The 20,985-nt window shown below is 35.3% G+C and overlaps 1 protein-coding gene across 2 annotated transcripts in view; it reads right to left on the bottom strand.

The window, feature by feature from the left end:
* NBAS (NBAS subunit of NRZ tethering complex) overlaps positions 1-20,985 on the bottom strand; it is a 155,379-nt gene that overhangs the window by 108,098 nt on the left and 26,296 nt on the right. For both annotated transcript variants that reach the window (XR_014953579.1, XM_021525380.3), the window contains exons 17-27: positions 20,192-20,343; positions 19,309-19,443; positions 18,959-19,037; positions 18,142-18,243; positions 17,723-17,859; positions 5,267-5,350; positions 4,681-4,834; positions 3,161-3,346; positions 1,986-2,159; positions 884-1,017; positions 96-158 (exon numbers count right to left, since the gene is read on the bottom strand). Coding sequence is in view for 1 of the 2 variants with exons in the window: in XM_021525380.3 (XP_021381055.2) it covers positions 96-158; positions 884-1,017; positions 1,986-2,159; positions 3,161-3,346; positions 4,681-4,834; positions 5,267-5,350; positions 17,723-17,859; positions 18,142-18,243; positions 18,959-19,037; positions 19,309-19,443; positions 20,192-20,343 (1,400 nt within the window). In the remaining variant the exon portion in view is untranslated. The remainder of the gene's footprint in view (positions 1-95; positions 159-883; positions 1,018-1,985; positions 2,160-3,160; positions 3,347-4,680; positions 4,835-5,266; positions 5,351-17,722; positions 17,860-18,141; positions 18,244-18,958; positions 19,038-19,308; positions 19,444-20,191; positions 20,344-20,985) is intronic.

Genomic DNA, 20,985 nt, shown 5'->3' with positions numbered 1-20,985 from the left:
TTAATATTTTTGCTGGTTTCTTATCATAAAGAGTTCTTGACTCTGCCTAGTGATTTCTGTAATAACACACTATTTATTTTAGAAAAATTAAATACCTAAGAATTTGTTCCAGTTCATCTACTTCATCATGAAGAGTGTTAATTTTATCTGTTGCAGGCCTGCAATGATATCACAACATTAAATATATACATACACACATACTCCTTATAATTTCCTCTTGTAATTCATATCACATAGAAATGAAGATAAGCACTCTGACACACTCCTTGATTAAAATCAAATATATGTTTACTAGCAAATATTAAAAATGTTTGGCTACTTGCTGTAAAGACAATTAAGATTTAGAAGGTCCCTCAGTCTTCCAAGAGCAAAGGTCTTCCTTAGACTTTTCTTGGTTCTCTCTTTCCTTTATTTAAAAGATACTGGAAGAATAGTTTGCACCTCACAGATCACAGGATATCTCCTCTTCAAGCTTTCACTTTCTTGAGCATTACTTGTCCCTCAATATACTTTTCTATTTTCCCTCTCTCACAGGGATGTATTGCTGCTTTTAAGTTAAGAGCAAGATGCCACTATTGTAACAAAACCAGTAAAACAGGAGTAACACTTGGTCTCAATTCATCAGGCTGTAAAAGTCTAAGAAACAACACAGAAGTCTAGGCTGCTACTTTAACTCTTGTTTTGCTGCATTAACTGGTATAGTATGTACACAGCAGAAGTATATAGATACACACATTACAGTCATGGCAGCTCAGAGGTGAATAGAATATTCCAGTAACTCTGTCTGCCCTTTAGTAACTTAACAACCCTTTTTAAAGCATTCATTCACAACTATATTTAATATTTCTAAAATGTTTACAAATTACTAGCTGAAAATGCTTACCCATATCCTCTTTGTGGAAGGCATTCCAAAATATCATAACAGAGAGAGAGTTGGTCATCTCGCTCACAGCTGTAAATACACTCCAACGCTGTGATCATAAGCTGGTCCTGATCAGGAATAACTTTTGGCTGACACTAACAAGAAAAGAAAATAAGCTGGTTTTTATTTCTTGCTTCTAATTCAACAGTTAATTTTCTTCTGAATATAAAAATATGTGTACTCCAAGTAAATAAATTGTCTTCAGGTGCAATAAGAATATCTTTTGCTAACAACCTGGTAAAGTCACAACCAGAAACTTATCTTGGCTAGTTTTCTGCAGCACAGACACTTGAAAAAACAGGGGTATGCCATTATACCTTTTCTGAATTTGAGAAGTGGAAAGGGTGCAAGACAGAGGAAGGCAACTACTGCAAACATTTGTCAAACTTACTTAAAATGTACAACAGTACCAACATACATAAAAAAGCTGTGGTTGTGCTTTGTTGGTTGATTTCTGTCCATACACTCAGAACATTCAATAGCATGCAAATATGTGCCTGTGTGCTCTGGAATAATTATTTAAACCAAAGAAGCAGCATGAAACACTCACACAGAAGGCAGCTTCAACCCTTACTCACTGAACTCTCACCTCAATTCTAATGGTCCCCACTTTATTCTTTACATTTGCTGTGGAGGCAGGAGAGGGGGAAGTAACTTGAAATTTACTCCTAGTAAAATTCCTCAAGAAAAAAAGTGAGATCCTTAAACTTTTTCCACTTTTTATAAAGGAAATATGCCAGGAATTTACTTTAAACAGGTCATCAGGAAATTACATAGAAGAAGAATCCATTCAATTTTTATTTTATCCAATAATTTTTATTCTACTAGGCGAGAATCATTATTACATTAATTTGGAAGTCTCATCAAGGACAGTTTAGCTGTATTGTAATTTATGGTAAAAAACTTTTAAATTACTGTTTTCTAAAACAAAACAAATCCTGGGTCCAGGAAAATGGGGAAGATTAGAAGGATGATGGAACTTAGATGGACTATTTCTGAATTAATCTCTTCAGGACAAGAATTTCCAAAGAAACCAGCAGAATCAACAGAGCTCTTTACTTACATCAGGTTTTGAATTCTGAAATATCTTCAGAGGCAGAGTCAAGTCTTCCTTTGCCAGTGTTACTAAATATTCTTTAAAAAGGGCATTTGCTAGACCAGGTGACTGATTTTCACAGCGGTGAAGAAAAGGGATCATCCACTGATAAACATTCTTCACGTATTTTTCATCCGAGGACTGGAGAGCACAAAGAGTTACAGAGAGGAAATATGAGAACATGTCCAAAACAAACAGAAAAAGCAAAAAACAAAGGGAACCTTTTTTGATCAATGTAACTGAAATAGTTATCTTCACCTATCACAAAGAGATCACTACATCATGAAGCACTGAAACAATCTTTCTGTTACCCAGTGGTTTGGGGAAACTGAGAATAACAGGAGGAAGGTCCATTACATGAGGAAAGCCTGTCTTCCTTCTGCAGTTTCAGAATGAGTGAAAGACTGTGCAAGCATGCCAGAGTAGCATTCTTTCAGTAATTCAGCAAGAATGCAAGATAGAAAAACAAGTGATGAGTGGCTACATAAATCCAAAACCAAAACAAACAAACACAGACAAACCCAAATCCACCTCCCCCCCCAAAAAAACTCCAAACAAACAATTATATTTATTTTCTGAGTATTTTTTTCTGAGGCTTATGTGCTCTTCAACTGAATTTCAGATCCCTGTTCCATCTCTAGCTATTTTTCAACCCTTCTAAGAGGTTTTTTTCTTCACTGGAATTCCATGCTCAAGCTCAACACAGAGACAAAAACATATAATACAAAATATATAAAAGTACTTGACAATATTTAAAGACACCAAAATACATCCAAGAAGCACATTCAATGTTGTTGTATCTGCAGCATCATTAACAGCTACACTGAAGATCCTTAAAAAAAGGCTAATGAAAAGGAGATCCACATCTTTCAAAGTAAGATTTATTGAGTCCTCAGCCAGGGATAAAGTGGGTCTTTGAGAAAACTGAGCAAATTTAGCTTTTGTTGGAAAGAAAGAAAAAGAAATAAACCCTACCACAAAAAAAAAAAAAAAAAAAAAAAAAAAAGTGAAAATGTAGAATTTTTACTGAATTAAAGATGGAGGTTCACTAGAAAAATGAGCGTCTTTATATACATAGCATCCAGGGTAATCTGAGTTACTGGATTTCAAGGTATGTTTATTGATTTGTTCAAAATACTTACATTCTTCATCAACAGTCTCAGCTTCTCAATGTCCTTCATCTCTAGAAGTTCCTTCAAAGTCAAAGTCCGATCACCATCAGTCTCATAAACCACTGTCTCAAGAGTGATCAGATTGTCACAAAGCACCTGCAGACCAGGAATGTTCCTCTCCATGCCAAGACGAACAAGGGACAGAGCACAGTCAACCTGAAAAATAATTTTAAAAACACTGCTGTACAACTGTTTGCCAAACACCAACTTCAATCTGACTCCTGTCTGAGCACCTATTTTATTCCCGTTTCTTAATTGGCAATTTGAAGTTCCTAAAAGTCTTTGTGGACTTCATATTCCTAAATGAATTGCCCATCTAACCTTTATGAAGACCACATAAAATGCTTAATCTTAGGGGATGATACTGTTATATGCTTTTAACCAAGATGCATCATATAGATGCATGGATATTAGAATATAAGTCCTTCTGGAGATCACACATAGCTCATCTCAGTATATGGAATATGAAGACTTGCTTTAAACTAAGACAATCAGGTAACTAACATGCAATATGATTTTTCTAGCTGACCATGATTTAATAATTTTAATTGTTGTATTTTATATCACAAAAACCAATTACAGTCTTTCTCCAGTGCCTGATATTACTGTTATATGAAAGGTTCTGTTTTGATTTCAAAGAACACAATATTGCCTGTAAATATTCCACAAGGCAGACATAAGCCTTGAAGAGAATGCAACTGATTTATATGTTACATAATTTAATTGATTTGGAAGTTGCTTTAATTTTCCATACCTACTGACTGCTTGTTAAGATCACAGGCAACTATGTTTAAAAAAGAGCCCTGGTGGAGTCAAACTTGCAGAAACTTCCCAGAACTAACTATAGTGATACATCCAGTCACCCTCCTTTTCATGCAGCTAAATTGCTTTGAGAAGCAATAAAATACCAGAGCACACAAGTGATGAGCTCTGCTCTTATGTGCAACAGAGCTTCAAACACTTTTAACATATAAAGAAAATCAAGCAGAAATAAGATGCATGGTAGTCCCACAGACACACAGTAAAACTGCCAGTAAGAAGTCATGACAGTACCATTTATTGACATGGCAGTGACACGTGTGACAGGCATGTATCAATATACATAGCACAGCAGCATGTGACCGGTCATAAAACACGTTCCCAACATGCTGCGCACAACTTTCCCTCCCTTAGTTACAATCATAAAATGCAATGATAAACGCTTCTCATGGATTACAAAAGACCTACTGTCAGCTATGTTAAACCAAATGAAACAGAACCTAGTGGCTTCCTTATTCATTTCTATGGATTCATTATTTGGCTGAGTAAATTTCAGAGCAAGCCTAAGTACACTGCAGAAGAAAAAACAAGTACTTCAAAAGCCATAATGAAGCTGAGACAGTGTGTACATTACTGAGGGAAAAGTGTCCTATTAATATGCATTAAGATTGTTAAGGATTCTGTTGAAGAAGGCTGCTCAGCCACCATCATTTCCTCACTGCTATTCTCACCTGCATTGCATATTCTTCAATTTCCTGTGCTCTGCTCAAATACCAGTCAGTGACGAGATCTACAGAAAGGTCAGTAGTCCTGTACTTCAGTAACTCAGGTTGTTTTTCGTACAGAAACTGGCCTTCATCTTGCGAAGTGGGTTCAATAACCATCCTTTCAAAAAAATAAGTATACGTTTAAGTACATATTTGTTTACCACTATTTTTTTCTCACATCAACCTTTTTCCTAAAACTTCTGAAAGAAAATTATACAATCAACCTACCACAGTGAGTGTTAGTTTTTGCCAGCAAAGGAACTACTAAGAGATTTTGAAGAGGAGCTAGATCATGAAAGAAAGAATCCTCTCTACTGAACTAGTAAGAGATTTCAAAAATGTGACAGATCATGAAAGAAAGAACGCTCTCTACTGAAGATCTGGGTTTGTAAAACCTCTGCTTTCCATTTGGCTCAGTCAGTCTCCCTTAGAAAGCTGAAAACACAAGTTAGTGTGTACAAAAATAGTAAGTGAGTCTTACTGGGTCAATTCCCACATTTTAAGAATTAGTAAATAAATTCTTTATATTTTTGCTTTTATATCTATTTACCTGCATTCTTGTTTTTCACACCAGTCTTCTTCACGATGTTTCTGCTCATTCCAAGGAAGAATTTTCAATGTCCCCTTTTTGTAGCTGGTATGACAAAAAAAGAGTAGTTTTACATAATTTTATGTACTTTTAATTTGTTATGACAACTGAATTAATGGAATACAAAGCATACAAAAATATTTCAGTGAATTCATAATAAGCATATCAGTCAATTACAGTATCAATTATTTAAGATTCACTATTTCTTAGTGCAGCTTTAAAAGCGTGGTTTTGCTTGTATGTTATCCATACAAACCCATATTCTACCTATACCATTAAAGAGCAAGTAAAACAGATTAAGAAATGTTCTTACTGACCATGCTTTAAAAAAAGGAAAAAACTCATTATATACTTTCAGAGTTTTTACCATTTCACACTAAGTATTCTGACTTCATATGCTGTCACAAAAGACTGAAAAGAGTAAAAACCTATGATATTCACAACTTGAAAAAAAATACAAATGTTCAAATTTTAGCACAAATCCTCATACTGAAAATATATATGCCCTGCTGTGCTGATCTTCTCAAGTTTAATGTGAGGATTACATTAAACTGACTACAAATTTCTACAGTGAAACATTCTCTAAAAACCTGTTTAAGATGAAGGTTAATAACATAATGGATTATTACTAGAATGATTAGCTATGGCTTGGTGTAGAAGGCTAGCTGTTTATGCAGCATAAAATACTAGAAAACCATGTTGAGCTATGCAGAACATAAACCAATGGAGTTTATGAAGAGAAGAACTTGTCCATAATGGAACAGTGACAGACTTGTCTGGCACGAGGGTCGCAGACTAATCAAGTATGAAGGGTTTGAAGAGACCCCCTGTTTTCATATGACAGGAGGCTTGTTTGATTTTTCAGTTGGTTGGTTGGGTTTGGGGCTTTTTTGTTGATGTTGTTGTTTTGGGAGGAATTAGGTGGGGTTTTTTTAAATATGAATACACTTTCTTAATGGGAAAAAAAAGGAGCTTTTATACACAAAAGAACAGACATGGGTTTCATTTCAGCAGCTGTTTCAAATGTCTGCAAAACTGTAGCAAAACTACTATGACAGAATAACATTAAGAGAAGATTTTCAGGTAATAACTCTAATTTCACATTACAGATAGCTTTTTCATCCAACATTAGCTCACATACTAATGTCTTAAGTATTTATTCTGTCTCCAAAATTTGTAATACACTTTGCTAAAATTATTTGATTTAGTCAAGTCCCTACAGGCCCATTTGAGATTATTTCTTTATTAGTAAAACAATAAAATAACAATTGCTTTTTTATAAACTACAAGGCAAGGATCTAGTCAGCTGTTGGCAAGGACCAGCTAGCAATGGAAGCTCTAAAAGCAGCCCTGAGGAGTTTTGGAGGCTGAAGAATCAGAAAGCAAAGAACATGCTCTAGATCCTTCCCTTCCCTAAGTTCCATTCCCTCCCATAGCTCACTAACAACAGCCCAGAGTACCAAGGAACCTGTAAAACAAGGTCTGACCCTCCCTATCAGTTTCTCTCACTCACTTCTTGGCTGAGTCCCCATCCCTGGAAGGTACTGGAGGTGTGGCACTTAAGGACATGGTTCAGAGGTGAATTGGCGGTGTAAGGTTTGAAGCTGGACTTGATCTTAAGGGTCTTTTCCAACATAAACTATTCCATTACTCTACTAAAAAGAATACAAACTGTCCCTCTACCACTCTCCTTCTAAATATGGCTTCTGCAAGAGTCTCTGATGCCTTTACCTGACAATGGAGCAATAGGGGACACACACAGTAAGTAAATAATTACAGCAAGGCCCCTTAAGAAAATTGCAGGACATGCCACTTATTGTATTTACTCTGAAAGTGAAGTCTTGTTCCCAGTAGTTACCTGCACTTTCATGACTGTCTTAAGTAAGAGCTTTCCACCTGAATAAATCTTCCTATCTAACCTGAGAAGCCCAGAAGAAAATTTGGGGAAATTTTCTTTGGTTTGGCTGCTCTTCCAAGGGTTTCTTTGGTTGATATTGAGAGAAAAAAGCCATGCGAAATAGTAAGGAAAGAGGTGCACATATTTAACAGAGATTTAAACTTCAACATTCTCCTCTTTAGAATAACAAATCATTAAAAGAGAAAATTACTACAAATAAACAGATACAGATGTTTAGAATGCAAATTTAAAACCACTCCTGCATGAATGAGATCTGAATGACAAGGAAACAAGACATCTCAAAATGCACACACAAAATCCTAATGCTATGATCCCTCCATATGGGATTGGAAAGAAAAAAGAAAATAAAAAGTTAAAGAAAAATCTACTGACCCAAGCCTATACTGCAAAATACCACATTGAACATATTCTTCATAATTTTGCTGTCACATCCAGCTTACTTGCCATAGATGTGGTGAAGTTACATCCAGGATACAGTTCCAAATAAGAAGTCATTTCTTTACAGATTCAGTAGCACAAAAGGCTTACCATTAAATTTGGCAAAACGTGCATATTTTTATGGCATATGTAACAATACAAATTACATGTTTCTAACCTCCAATTATTCATAACATAGCTGGGTTACTTCACTCGCTCTGATAAACAATTATTAAAGACTAAAAAGTTTAATATTTATGCAAGTGTTACTCACCCCAGCCTAAAGTCAACAGTTCTGAGCAAATGCTTCTTTTTGCAGACATGGAATCACCCCATATCCCTAACTATTTTCAGAAAATAATCTGCATTTCCCTCTTCCCATCTAAAAATTTATACTTTCTTCCCTCTCTATAACACAAAAGCCACTTGGGTTTGCCTTTAAATTCCAACTGCTTCAAATATTATTTTTAAATAGACTTTAAAATAGAATCCTTTCCAAATAGCAAAAGTCATTAATAACTTCCCTATGAAGTTATGAAAAATAACTTCCCTAACATCCCAGGTTTATAGCATCAACTGAAGCTGAAAGTTTACTGCTTAAAAAAAGTAATAGTTAAGAAAGAACTCATTCAATTCAAGTTCCCAGGCTATGCCCTCTGTGAAAGTTCCTTTCCTTTCCCCTTTCCCCACAACTCCAAAATACATCAAGGGACAAAGCAATGTGCAACTCTGACTCTCTCTGGCTGTTTTCTCAAGAGTACAATAAAAATAAAGAAATAAAGGTGAAAAGTACAGAGACAAGCAATATGAATGACTAGAGGCAAGAAGTGTATGATGTCCATTTTCTAAATGCCAGAGTAGATTGAAGAGTCCTAGAAGAAAGAAACAATATGCCAAGACTGATACCATGTTGTTCATGCTGTCATTTCACTTAAATAGGAAATGATATTTCACTGTACTTACTTCCTACATTACTGTAAATACTGATGAGACTGGGCCTCATTTACAATAAACAGCAGACGCTGTTCTACACAATACGTAGATGAAATGTTAACTATATGCTGCATGGCATAGAAGATAAACCACGATGCACTTGGGTTCAAAAATAGAATGAATTCCCGGAATAAAGTCTTGTGAAAGTTTACTACATCTAGAAAATATCTAGTTGAGGATATTTGAACCATATATTATAGGTGTATGTTATTTCTCACATGAGAAACTTCAAGTAAATGTTGCAGTGTACTTGCTTGTACCTATTTTCCTCTCCTGAAAACTACGGTTGGCCATTTGCCTTCTGGCCAAATTTACCGAGACAAATACCATGTTTCAGCATAAGGTTTTGCAGGAGTGAAACCCACAGTTGTCCAGACACCTCAATTCCAGAAGAGCTAAAAGCATACTTCAGAAGTCTTTCATAAAAGCTTATTAACAGACCTCACCAACAGATTTTTCATTTCATGGGAAAGAATCACCATGCAGTGCAATCTTAACTGCAAAATGTCCACCCCTATCTTTTTTCCCTTCACACAGCACAAAAAGTTAAAATATTTTAAGTCAGTTGTGTGGATAAGCCATGGAAAATACTCTTTATTTTCTGCTCTGGTTCCATTTGCCATTTTAAAAGTATTCAGGTTCACCACTGGAAAAAGTTGAGAGAGGAATTTTAGATTTTTAAATTCTCACCAAGAGTCAAGCAGCATTCAGAAACCATCTTCTCTAAATGCTTAAAGAAAACACCACCAAAAAAGATACAGCTGCAAGATTTTTAGATGTTTCATCCTAGTATAATTCAGCATTTATGTAAAGTCACTCTTAACAGGTAAGTTTCTTGGTGTGCTCAGAACACACACATAAAAAAACCCTAGCAGAACCCACAGCACTCAGAGCTGACTCCTAGCTCCATTCACCTTCTCAACAATACTAATAAAATATGTAACTCTCTCTTGCCCCCTACATGACTGTATCCAACTGTACTTACTATCTCTACTCATTCTGAAGAGTTAATAAAAACTCTTATATTTGAAATTATATACAAGGACTGGAATAAACCAGTCTTGACACAAAGAAAGGAAGATTAGAATGCTGTATTTATCTCAACATTTATCACAAGGTTTGTTCTTAACTGATACTTATGCTTTATAGCACAGACTATTTTTTCCCTTCAGATTTCTATTCTCAGTAATTTCAGTGACTCATGGAGAAACGGAGACCAACAGAACTCAGAAAAAGTAGTTGTTAAAATGGAAGCGAGTTGAGAAAGACTTCAGATGTCAAAATACCATTGCAGTCTGAAAATAAAAAAAACATGCATACAGATGAAAAAAATAGGTACCAATGTGAACATGTATCTGAAAAGAGGAAGAACTCATATTTTTCTGCAATGATTTGCTTACAACATCTGTACAGCAAGTCCAGCTGAATGGGGGCACATCAGAACCTCCACACACGCCCTGCACACCAGAGAGGGCTCTAGCATGGCTGAAGTGTGAATTGAGCATGCACAGGCAGCCTGCTGCATATGCACAGTACACTGGATCCAGAACTCATTCTCCTGTGCTACACAACTCTGCAGCTTTGCTCTTGTAACCAAAACCCCACAGAGGTCAGACACGTGCAGCTTAAGCCTGCATTCCTACACACTTGGAACTCCAGACGTGGCTGGTAATAGGTCACTGCAGTCACTAAGCCATGTGGCTTTCTTTCCCAACTAACAAAACTAGCAGCTGTGCCATACAATAACTGTACACAAATATTAGCATGGTTGTGAGGTTCTTTTTATTTTTCCTGAGCCATTGCTTCTCCCCCACCCTTTACCTTTCTCTCTTTTCAACAGTAGAATAAATATGATTGGAACCCAGTAAATTGACTGATTATGGAGGTATTCAACTCTGTTTCTTCAAAAAAAGATGACTTTTCCTGTATTGCTCTTTTCAGTCTATTGTTTACGTTGGCTTGGCAATTCTTCCCATTCTTTACTTTGACAAAAGAAGTCCATACTATTGTAGTTTCTGTATCAGATCAACCACATTTTTTGAAACCTGCAGATTATTTTCTCTACAAGGACAGGCTTTCAAAACAGGAAGGTCTAACTCACTTTTAAGGTCAGATTCCAATTCACTCCAGTACCAGCACCAACTTTGTGGGCTTGCTTTTTTTCCCCTTTTAAGCATTTCATACAAAAGGCCTGTCTTCAGGACTCTTCAAGTTGAAAATTCAGAATATTTTTTCTTTCAATCTCTTCCCTTGTAAACTCATCCACATTGAATGAAAAGTGCTATTTGCCCCAATACATTTATAAAACTGTATCTTTCTGGTGAAAGAAACGGATGTTTTTAGAAGTAGGTTTGGGGCATTTTGGAAGTAGATTAATCAGTGCTGTCTTTTTTAATCATGTCTCCCTGTCTGAAAAATATTTAGAAACACTCATTTATTCCTCATTTTGAAGCCTGTGTGTTACAGATATAAAATAACTAAAATTTTTTTTTTAATTTAATTTAGAAGCTCATTTGTCCAAGTCTGTATCTTCTCAGATAGCAATGAGGAAATCAACACCACTTTCTGTTGCTCTGCAATCTTCTGTCTCTAAAACAGTTTTGTTATGTCACGATTATTTCATAGCTCAGGAGGAAATCTAAGAAATGCATCCCAGATATACAGTCTCAAACAGCTGTGATATGTATTGCATTGTTCATATTGCATGAAAATATTTTTTTTTCATTAGTGAATTAGTAAATCAGTAAATTAACTAATGAAAACAGTGAATACTGAATTAGTAGTTGAATTAATAAATGCAACTACAGAACTGATTACGTGTATTTTTAGGCTTTTAACTGTTCAATATACTATGGGATACAGAAGTGGGGGGCAGAGAGAGAAGTACTTCATTTTCCAGAAATATCCATAAGAGATGACAAATTTATCAAGATTGAAGTGCAGCTGCTGCCTAAAACATCATGCATTTTGGGAAAACTGATCTGCATAAACTGGGGAAAAGGCTTTGCCACAGCTTTTGGCTGCCAGAGTTAACTAACCTTCAGAATCCCTGCCACGCACACTGCAGTGATAGGTCTTTTGAAGCAGCTCTCCCACCAGAGAGAAAGTTATAACTGATTTCATATAAACAAATCTAGCTATGTTTTAATGATACGGTTAACCTCTAATAAAATTTGGGGAGAAGGAAACTTTCTCTCCTAAACAACCTAGAATGAATAATCGAAACATCAGAAAAGTCAGCTAACAGTACATAAGCACAGCTCAGAAGCTCACTGTGGGGTTTATACTTTGTATATAAAATTAAAATTGTGAGGCAATAGCCCATTTTGATTTTGTGAAAGTATTTTGATTTTGTGAAAGCTACTTTAAAGACAAAGTTGAACTTCAAGTAAGATCAAAGCCATCTGCCACCAAATCATGAAAATACTACTTCAGAAGTGTACATTTATAAAGCATAACGAATGTTCCTGGGAGAAATTTTATTCTAAACCCTGTAAAAGAACAATGAACAGATGAGACAACAGCAACAGTACATCTCATTAGAAGATTGGACAAAGCAAGCCAAACTCCAGTTCAGGACTATGCAGGCAAAAGACACACCTGGTAGATGAAGTCAGGATTAAGTCCAGTATTAACTAGCCAGAAATACAAAGGAAATCTTGTTGATGTTCTGTGGATAAGCAGCACAGCCACACTTCAACTCACATGCTACAGGAAGTTATGTGAAGGCTGCTGCTGGCCTGTCTGAAACCTTCTCCACACTGAACATACTCGGCTCTCTCAGCTAAATGTCAGCGCAGCTCCAGCACAGCAGGTTCTGTGAAACTTCCCTCCTTCCTCCCTGACAGTTAAGTGTTCTCCACAGGTCCCTCATGGCTCTAAGTTCTCATTCTCTTCTTCAAAAACTCCTCACAACCAATATCTCTGGTACTTTCACCAGCTCACTGTCTGCAGCAGCCTCCTGGCTATAAATGAGCTATTCCTGTTGTTACCACAGATTCACACACAAGCAGCTTACAGAAGAGTCTCTCTTCCTCCAAACCACTGCTGTATTTTTCACATGGACAAGAACCTTCCCTGCTCCTACCAGAAGTTAATCCAGACATGAGCATGAGTGTCATCATGACAAGTTAATCTCTCTCAAAAATTATTTTTTCTACTTGATAGTAGAAGGTAAGCTCTGCTCTTTTTTTTTCTACCAAATACATCCTTAAAATTATATTAACTACATTTCTTCCTCTGAATTGTTTTTTTCTTCCTATTAGTGCAAAGAAAAAGGACATGCATATAAAACGCAGGCCGTTACTATTTTCACCATTTTCACTGTAGCACTATACAAATGAATTCAAGTAAATTCAAAAAGGGAACTGACCATGAGATTAATTCTTTTAGCATGAACACCTCTGAATTACACTAAAAACAAAAGCAGTTTAGCTTCACAAGAAAAAAATTATATGAAAAAGAGGGGACTAAATACTAGACAGTTCTGCAGACATTCCATTATCAAACCTATTGACATGCACATATAGGAAGGGAAGAGATGAAGTTCTAAGAGCTTTATTGAAACTGCAGTGCCACAGGCAAGAACTAAAAACCTAGTTCAGGAGAAGATATGATGGAAAGGCAAAGTTAACTGCTTACGTACCCTCAGTAGTACTTACTCCTTCATAGATGAAAGTCAACTACATGGAAATTTTCAGGTTTTAAAACCTTCACTAAGATTTTAGGAGATAATTCCACACTCTCATCCCAGTTCATCAGGCAAATGGAGTTCATCCACAGCTCTCTAGTAAAAATTCACTTTATGCCACAATTAAACACCAGTATTTGAGAAAGTTAAGAAGCAAAAACACAGCAACTTATAAAAAGTTGCTATCTTAGGGGGAAGATTTTTACAATAGCATAATGTGCAATATAGCAGACCTATGGCTGCTGGGGGAACCATACATTTGAAGTTCCAGACTTCTGAGAGTTGAAAATGCAAGCAGTAATGTTACAATACAGCAGTTAAGCCTAGTACAAAAGATAAGAAACTTTAAAACATGGAAAAATACTCTGGTTATGTATTTATAATGGCAGTAAAACACTGTTTTCCTACATCACATTTAAGAACCTCAGGGCAACCGTCTTAACTATAGATTAAGAACACAAGCTATAGCTATTAAAACAGAGATTAAAAAGAGCTATCAGCTCCTTTCAAATACTTAAACTTTTACCACCTTCATTCTAGTTGTCCTAACAGATGTAGTCTGTGCATCTGATGGATCTTTGAGAAGGAACATGAAACCCAATAAGAGACAGAAGAAACACAGGAGCCATCAACATAAAAGAAGCTGAGAAATAATATGAAAAGTAGGAAAACATTACAATCCAAATTCTGCAAAAACACATTACTTAGTAATGTCCACCTATCACAATACCAATTTGAAGCAAATACCATTCACAGCCACAACTGTGTCTTAGTATTTCAGATTCCTTCTCAACTAGGGAGCTGTTGAGCTTACTTAAATCACAGACTTTTGCAGGAGTCTCATGAATACATAAATTCCTGGCTTAGACACAGAACTCCTGAACTGTTCTGAGTAACCTCAAGAGATGCTAAGCTACAAAATATGTGCCAAAAAGGAGAAACAAAATGATATCTATCATTTGAGACTTTTTACAAGCAGATACAGGGAAAAAATATATGTATTTCCTAATAACCTGTCACAAAAGGGAAAAAAAATCTACTTTTTTCTCCATTTGTTATGCCAGATCTTCCTTGACTGACAAGACCTCAAATTTTTGTGACACTGCCCTTTAAATGCCATCCTAATGTAAATTACATGTCCAAGTAGAAGAAAAACACCTGCTTTATGCCTACAGAATGCACTAACCTTTCTTTCAGTAGGTACTTAGAATTTACTACTGGTAGTTGAATTGGAGGATGCAGATGAACAGTTATAACACAACCTTTACAAAAGCACTTCTTACAGGTTAAGAAATTCTTCATATATAGCATTGTATGTGTATTCATGTTGGTGGGGGTGCACAGCAAGCAATTGTTTCAGTGCTCTTACCCTGGCTGTAGCTGGAGGTGCCTGTTTACCCAGTTCACCTGTTCCATGCACTAACAAGGCTGCATCTGCTATACAATCTCATGTGTTGCCTCTGCCAGACTGCCCTAGAGATGGAACAACTAAGTGAGTATAGAGCAATGTAGTGAATTCCCACAGGGATGAATGTCACCTCAGAGAGCTCCAGATGGGAATCAACCCTCTTATTGTTCAAAGTGTGCAATGTACACAGACACAATATTCAATTCAAAATTCAAAACAGTACTTCATCCTACACAAACACACACACAAAGAGCCATATATGAAAACACAGAAGACACCTTCACCAAACTACTTCCTGATCAGCAGGGAGTCTGAGCTGCAGGAAACTGAGCAACAAAGGCATCAATAAGGCATGGACAAGATGCCCTTTAAGCAAGGCCACTGGATAAAGCTGCACTCTTAGAGAGGCAATGCCATGAGCTGACTTGTGTCAGTGGTCTCATCACACGCACCAAAATAGTCTACTGAAATCTGCTGGTACAGATACTGTGATCAAAAATTTTCAGAAAAAACAAAGATCTAGAAGAAATCACTAGAGAGCAGCCTTCTTTTGCAACTGAAAGGAAAAAAACTCACCTCCTGAAGGATACACCCTATTTCCTAACTGCAACATTTTGAAATTTCAAAAGGAAAACCAGACAGACCTTTCCGGATTCAGAATCTATTTGCCTAAATCAAAGTTCATCAACACAGATTGATTCATTGCTTGTCCTGAGACCCCTGAAATTACAAGCTACAGAAGCTAAAGAGACTGTGTGGTAATGCTGCAATATTTTGTCTACCAATTAAAACATCAGATTTATATTTTTGCAATATTTTTCTTTTCTTCAGAAGCATATTAATTACAGTCACTACTTACAACTTTTTAATGCTCTATGGGAATTAATAAATTGTATCATAATCTTGCTCAATCAGTTAATTTACAGAAAATTATGTCTACATACTGTCTTCTAATACAAAGAAAACTAGATAGCACACTTATTTAAATGACATTTCATAACAATGATGACATATCTACAGAATGTCAGTAATTTTACCATACTAATAAACTCCCTAAAAAACAATCGCTAGAGCTAAAAGAACAATACAGTCACAAAAAAAAGACTAATAACTTCAATTCTCTTTGATTCACAAGAAACAAGAATAACCAGAAGCCTCCTTAAAATAGTAAAAAACTTTTACTTTATACAACTTAAATCTATTTCATTAGTATATTAGTCTCATTAATAGATATTGTCATCACTACATATTTAATTACATTACTAAAATATTGGTTTAGGGAGTATATTTAACAATATTATGTGAGCAATTAGTTTTATAACAGAGGAACTGTTTAGAAAAAGTTTTTATCAAATATACAGTACACTTTTTGGTTTTATAAGTATATGGGATTTGTGTTACTCTCATCCTCATTTTGTAGTTGTTCAAAGACAAAAACTTCAAGACACACAGTATTGTCTGTTCTGCAATCTGGGGGATAAAAAGTGTGAATCTGCACGTACCTGATCCTAGCACTGGAAAGTTCTGTCAGAATAAAGATTCAAAATATATATTTTCATTTTTCAATAGCAGACAACCTGAAGTTCTTGCCCCATAACTTCACATCTTTACTACTAGATCACTAGTGAAATGTTTTATTTTAGCTGTTATCTTGTTTCTTGGTACATAAGTCAGTTTTGTAAACAAACCAAACAACAAAATTTAAAAAAATTTAAAAAGAAAATAACAAGAACAAATAACCCTTCAGAAACACAAGGACTCTATTTATGACCAGCAATGGATCATAACCACATTTAAGATGACCATTCTTTCCTATGTCTCACATTCTGAACCTTAAAAAAGAAAAATTGGAATATGTTTTACCAATTTTATAAACACTTCAATAATTTCTCTTCATGGTCCTAACTTTTTCCTTAAAGAAAATGATAAAACAAGTGTTTTCATACCTTAAAAAAAGTCACCAAATGTCTTCCTAATACTACCAACAAATAAAAAGGGACACATTAGCTATCATGAAATAAAGACTGTTCCTTCTTTTCATGGACGATAAAACTGGTAAGTAGTTTGAGTTAGGAAAAGTTTCAAGGGAATAACTGATTAATTGAAAAACCCTATTGTAAAAGGAGAATTGCCCAAATGGGACTGGCAAAACCTTGAAGTGAAAAGCTTAAATATAATAATGGAAGACTACAAAAAAAAATTCTATTAGCTCCTCCAAAAACTCTCCCTCTTAAGTAAGGCTTCCAAGTCCTATTGTAAAATACCAACTAATGAAATCTGTCCACTCTTTATGAGCACTGAACAATATGCTTCAAAACTAATATCATAATTGAAGTGTCGAAAAGAAACACTCTAAAAGCAAAAAATTCTTCTAATTAATATACAGAACTTAATTATGATGTTCAAGGAAGACTCTCTAAGAAAAAATTTAGATTAAATTCACAGTAAAATAACGTTTGATGTGAAATAGAACAGTAGGAAAGTCTGTATTTAAAGCTTTTTATAATTCTACCTTAACCATGGGCAAGAATCAGTACCAAGAAGATTAATGATTCTGAAGTTACTGACTGCTTGGATGTTAAATTACTTCACAAAACAAATCCAGAAAAATGTATTTGCTTCCAGGGACCTAAACACTTGTATTATTCATTCCCTAACACTGGCTGTTACCAAAAACCCATCAAGACCTGTGCTACACACATGAAAATCTGGGCAGTTTCAGGTCAGAAAAGTCTGTGTTCCCTCTTAGATATGTAACAGAGCAAAAAACCTCTAAAATCCCTATATTCCCATTAATGATCAAAAGGATTCCACAAATGGCACAAAGTAAAGCAGATAATGATGATCGGTAAAGTCAAGACCCATAAAGACAAAACTACTCTCTTGATTCCAGATAATAACCAGTAACAGACTGCCATACTTGGAAACTAAATTATGTATTAATCTAAAAATATTCTCTCTTTGAGTTAGTATCTATTGATGCACCCTTACCAAGCTTCAGGTAACAGCAAAGCATACTCATATGGTGAAGTAGTCTCTGGGAAATTGGAGAGAATCGCCTGTCTGTGTGGAAGTAAAGCTGATCCATGAAATGTGAACAAAATTTCCAAGGCTCTGACATTGCTTTCCTAAAGAACAGAACAGTAAGTCGCAGAGCTTAAGACTGATTTAGACTGAAAATGAGCAAAAAAGTTTAGGTCATACAGCGAACAGTTCATTTTTAAATTTTCTTTAGCAACAAAAAAACAAGGCCAGGGTCACAGCATTTATTTATTTAAAATTAAACAAAGACACCACCTCTTAAATTTCCATTGAGACTCAACTAAGTTCAAAGGGAGGAGGAAAAAGCATTTTAGTGCAAAGAGCAATAACAAAACAACATTGGATTCTAGCAACATAAATATTAATACCCGAGCATAAGTTCTTGCTGAAAGTACAATATTCTGATTTCTGAACTTCTTAAAGAATTCTCCATCATAATGCTCAGCTGCATGAGGCCCTCCAAGGATTTCCTTCAAAACAAAAACAAAAAAAAAAAAAAAAATACTGCTTTTTATACAAGATTTACAAAAGCATCAAAAAGTCCATACATCTTTTTATCTTAGGATGAGTAAGTATGAGGTATATGTAGAAAAGTATGCTGGGTTTTTTGTTTCAGTATGAAAAAAACAGATGCATTTTTTGTTGATAAGCTAAGACATTTTTCTGCCTTATTTTAATTAAGGTTTAGACATCATTAATTACAGAGATGTGGTAAAAGCCATAAAGGGAGTGTGTGCATTACCAACTGCAAACTTAAATCTTAAAAACTTAGTAAAATACAGTTTGACATTCCAAAAACTTTCACTTTAGTAAGCTCATGGAAGAAAATTATTTGTTAGAGAACCTGCACAAAACTTGTCAATTTGACTGACAGGAATATCACAGTAATCCTGCCTGAACTCTACATCTCATGTAGTTGCATAATTCAATTCCCTGCAGACACAGGATGTTCAAAGCAGACTTTTGCCCAACTGAACCTCTCAAGACTAGAAGCCATCCTTTTGAAACAATGAATAGAAGAAATACAGCCACTTGAACAGAAAACATCTTACATTTCTCCAGTGATAGACTGTAGCTTTTCAACCAGGCCATAAACATTAATACCGCAATAAATAACAAAAAAGGGTAAGATGATGTGATGCAAAAGTTGAAAGAGTACCTATGGTGTGAGAACTCAGAACTCACCTCATAGGTCTCAAGGCGATCAAGATAAGTCAACAGTTTCAGCCTGCTACGGCAGAGCTCCTTCTGTTCCAGGGTCAGCCTGTGTTCAGAACAGGAATTTTCACATTTGCCATTAATATTTTATGTCATGTGCATATGAAGACAAATGTTACACATTTTAATGACTTTGTGCACTGGGATATATCATGAAATTAAGTAAACCAAGAACTTTGACACAATATAATGCCAATTAAAATTTAAACCACTTTTCTAGTAGGAATAATATATGTAAGAGTAATTATGTTCTCGCAACTGTGTAGTTATTATAAACCTATCATTCTGAATAAAACATGGCCTAACATTTCATTTACTTTGAGAAGTTTACTGATAATAGCAGTTCTTGACGTTTCTTGGCTTCCTTTTCCTTTCTAGCATCCATTTCTTCATCTGGTGACAAAAGGTCTTCATAGGGAATTTCAATGTCTACTTCCCCTGGTAAAATAAATCTGGAAGACAAAAATCAACAATCTCAGCAAAGAAGGAGGAAAACAAAAAAAGTGAAGTAATTTTTAAAGAGAAATAATAAAAGAGCTTTTTGTCTATGTTTTGACTAAAAAACTGCACATGTATAGAAAAATACTGAATTTTTGTGTTGCAAAAAAGCAGGGATTTTTCCCAAGCCAACAAGAGACATCAACTCTTGTTTCCACTCCATCCCTAAAACAAACCAAAACCAAACTTGATAAAAGTTTCTAAATTTGACAGCCAGCAGCTGGATTGGCACAGCTCTACAGCAAACAAAGGTAATAGAAGACTGCACAAAGAAAGAACAGCCTCTTTCTATTTCTACCATCAGAAACTGAACACTGACGAGAATTGTCTCTACCTTGCTTCTGCTTGATCAAGACATAACCAAACACATTTATAGGGCTAGCTGCAGCTTTCAGAAGCAACAAGAGAAACAGATTCTCATAGTAAAATATTACATCATAAATTCCTTCTGATGAAGAAATTACAGGGCATATATTTACAATGAACACCATATTTTGTATACATACAGAGATAAAATGCATAGGCACTTTATGAACATCTACAGAATAGTCTGAGTCAACGCACAAGCTTTCTTTATGTCCTGCAAAAGCTTCTCAATATTTTCTAGTAGTTGATAAGATAAAAAATTGACCCAATTACTATAAAATACTTTATATATCATTCTTTAAAAAGAAAACAAACAAAAAAATACTCTTTCCAAACCTGCCACCATCTTCTCCTTTTCCTATGGCCACAAGAGCCTCCAAATCTGTGCCCTTCAAGCCATACTGAAGCAGCTTCTTAGCAGCATCTGCATTTTCTGGAACTCTTTCCAAGCACTCATGAAGAACCCATGCACGTTTCTTGATTTTGCTCTGTTCAAGAACAAGAGCACAGACACAATTCAAAGGCTGAATTCAAAGCAATGGAACCAGAGATTACATTAAAGTTCCCTTCTTCCACTTAAGAAAATGTCAAGCTCCCCTGGTGACTGACACTGCAAACCAACAAAAGAGATGAGAACACAATAAACACAATTCCCTCAGAGGGGAATATATATGTGGCACAAAAGGGCACAGAAATACCAAATTACTTAGCACAACTTCCACAACTAGAACAGACGTTATTATTTGTACTTTCTAATTAATGTCACTCCTTTTTACACGAAATAAAATGTGATGGTTTAAGGGTAAAATACATGTTTTATAAACCAAGTACATAAATTCCACAATAGCACTAGAGTAATTTTCAATACTATCCTCTTCACATGCCAGTAAGATTGTGTGAAAGAAAAGGCATCACAATTACAAAACATATTTGCCTGATCTGCTGATCTTTGGTTGACATTACAAATCAAATACAGAATGGCTAAATTTTGACATTCAGTTGCTGAAGAAAAATAGAATACACTTCTCTTGTAATACTTTAGCCTAGACTAACATACCTATCTATACTCCTATACCTACACTAATATACCTATATTACCAATACTATACTAATACTAAACTATATATTAC

Source organism: Lonchura striata, chromosome 3 (genome assembly GCF_050655825.1).
Source record: "Lonchura striata isolate lonStrDom1 chromosome 3, ASM5065582v1, whole genome shotgun sequence".
NCBI classification, from domain to species: Eukaryota; Metazoa; Chordata; class Aves; order Passeriformes; family Estrildidae; genus Lonchura; species Lonchura striata.
The sequence above is the reverse complement of the archived record's forward strand: the minus strand, read 5'-3'. Positions and strand labels throughout refer to the sequence as shown.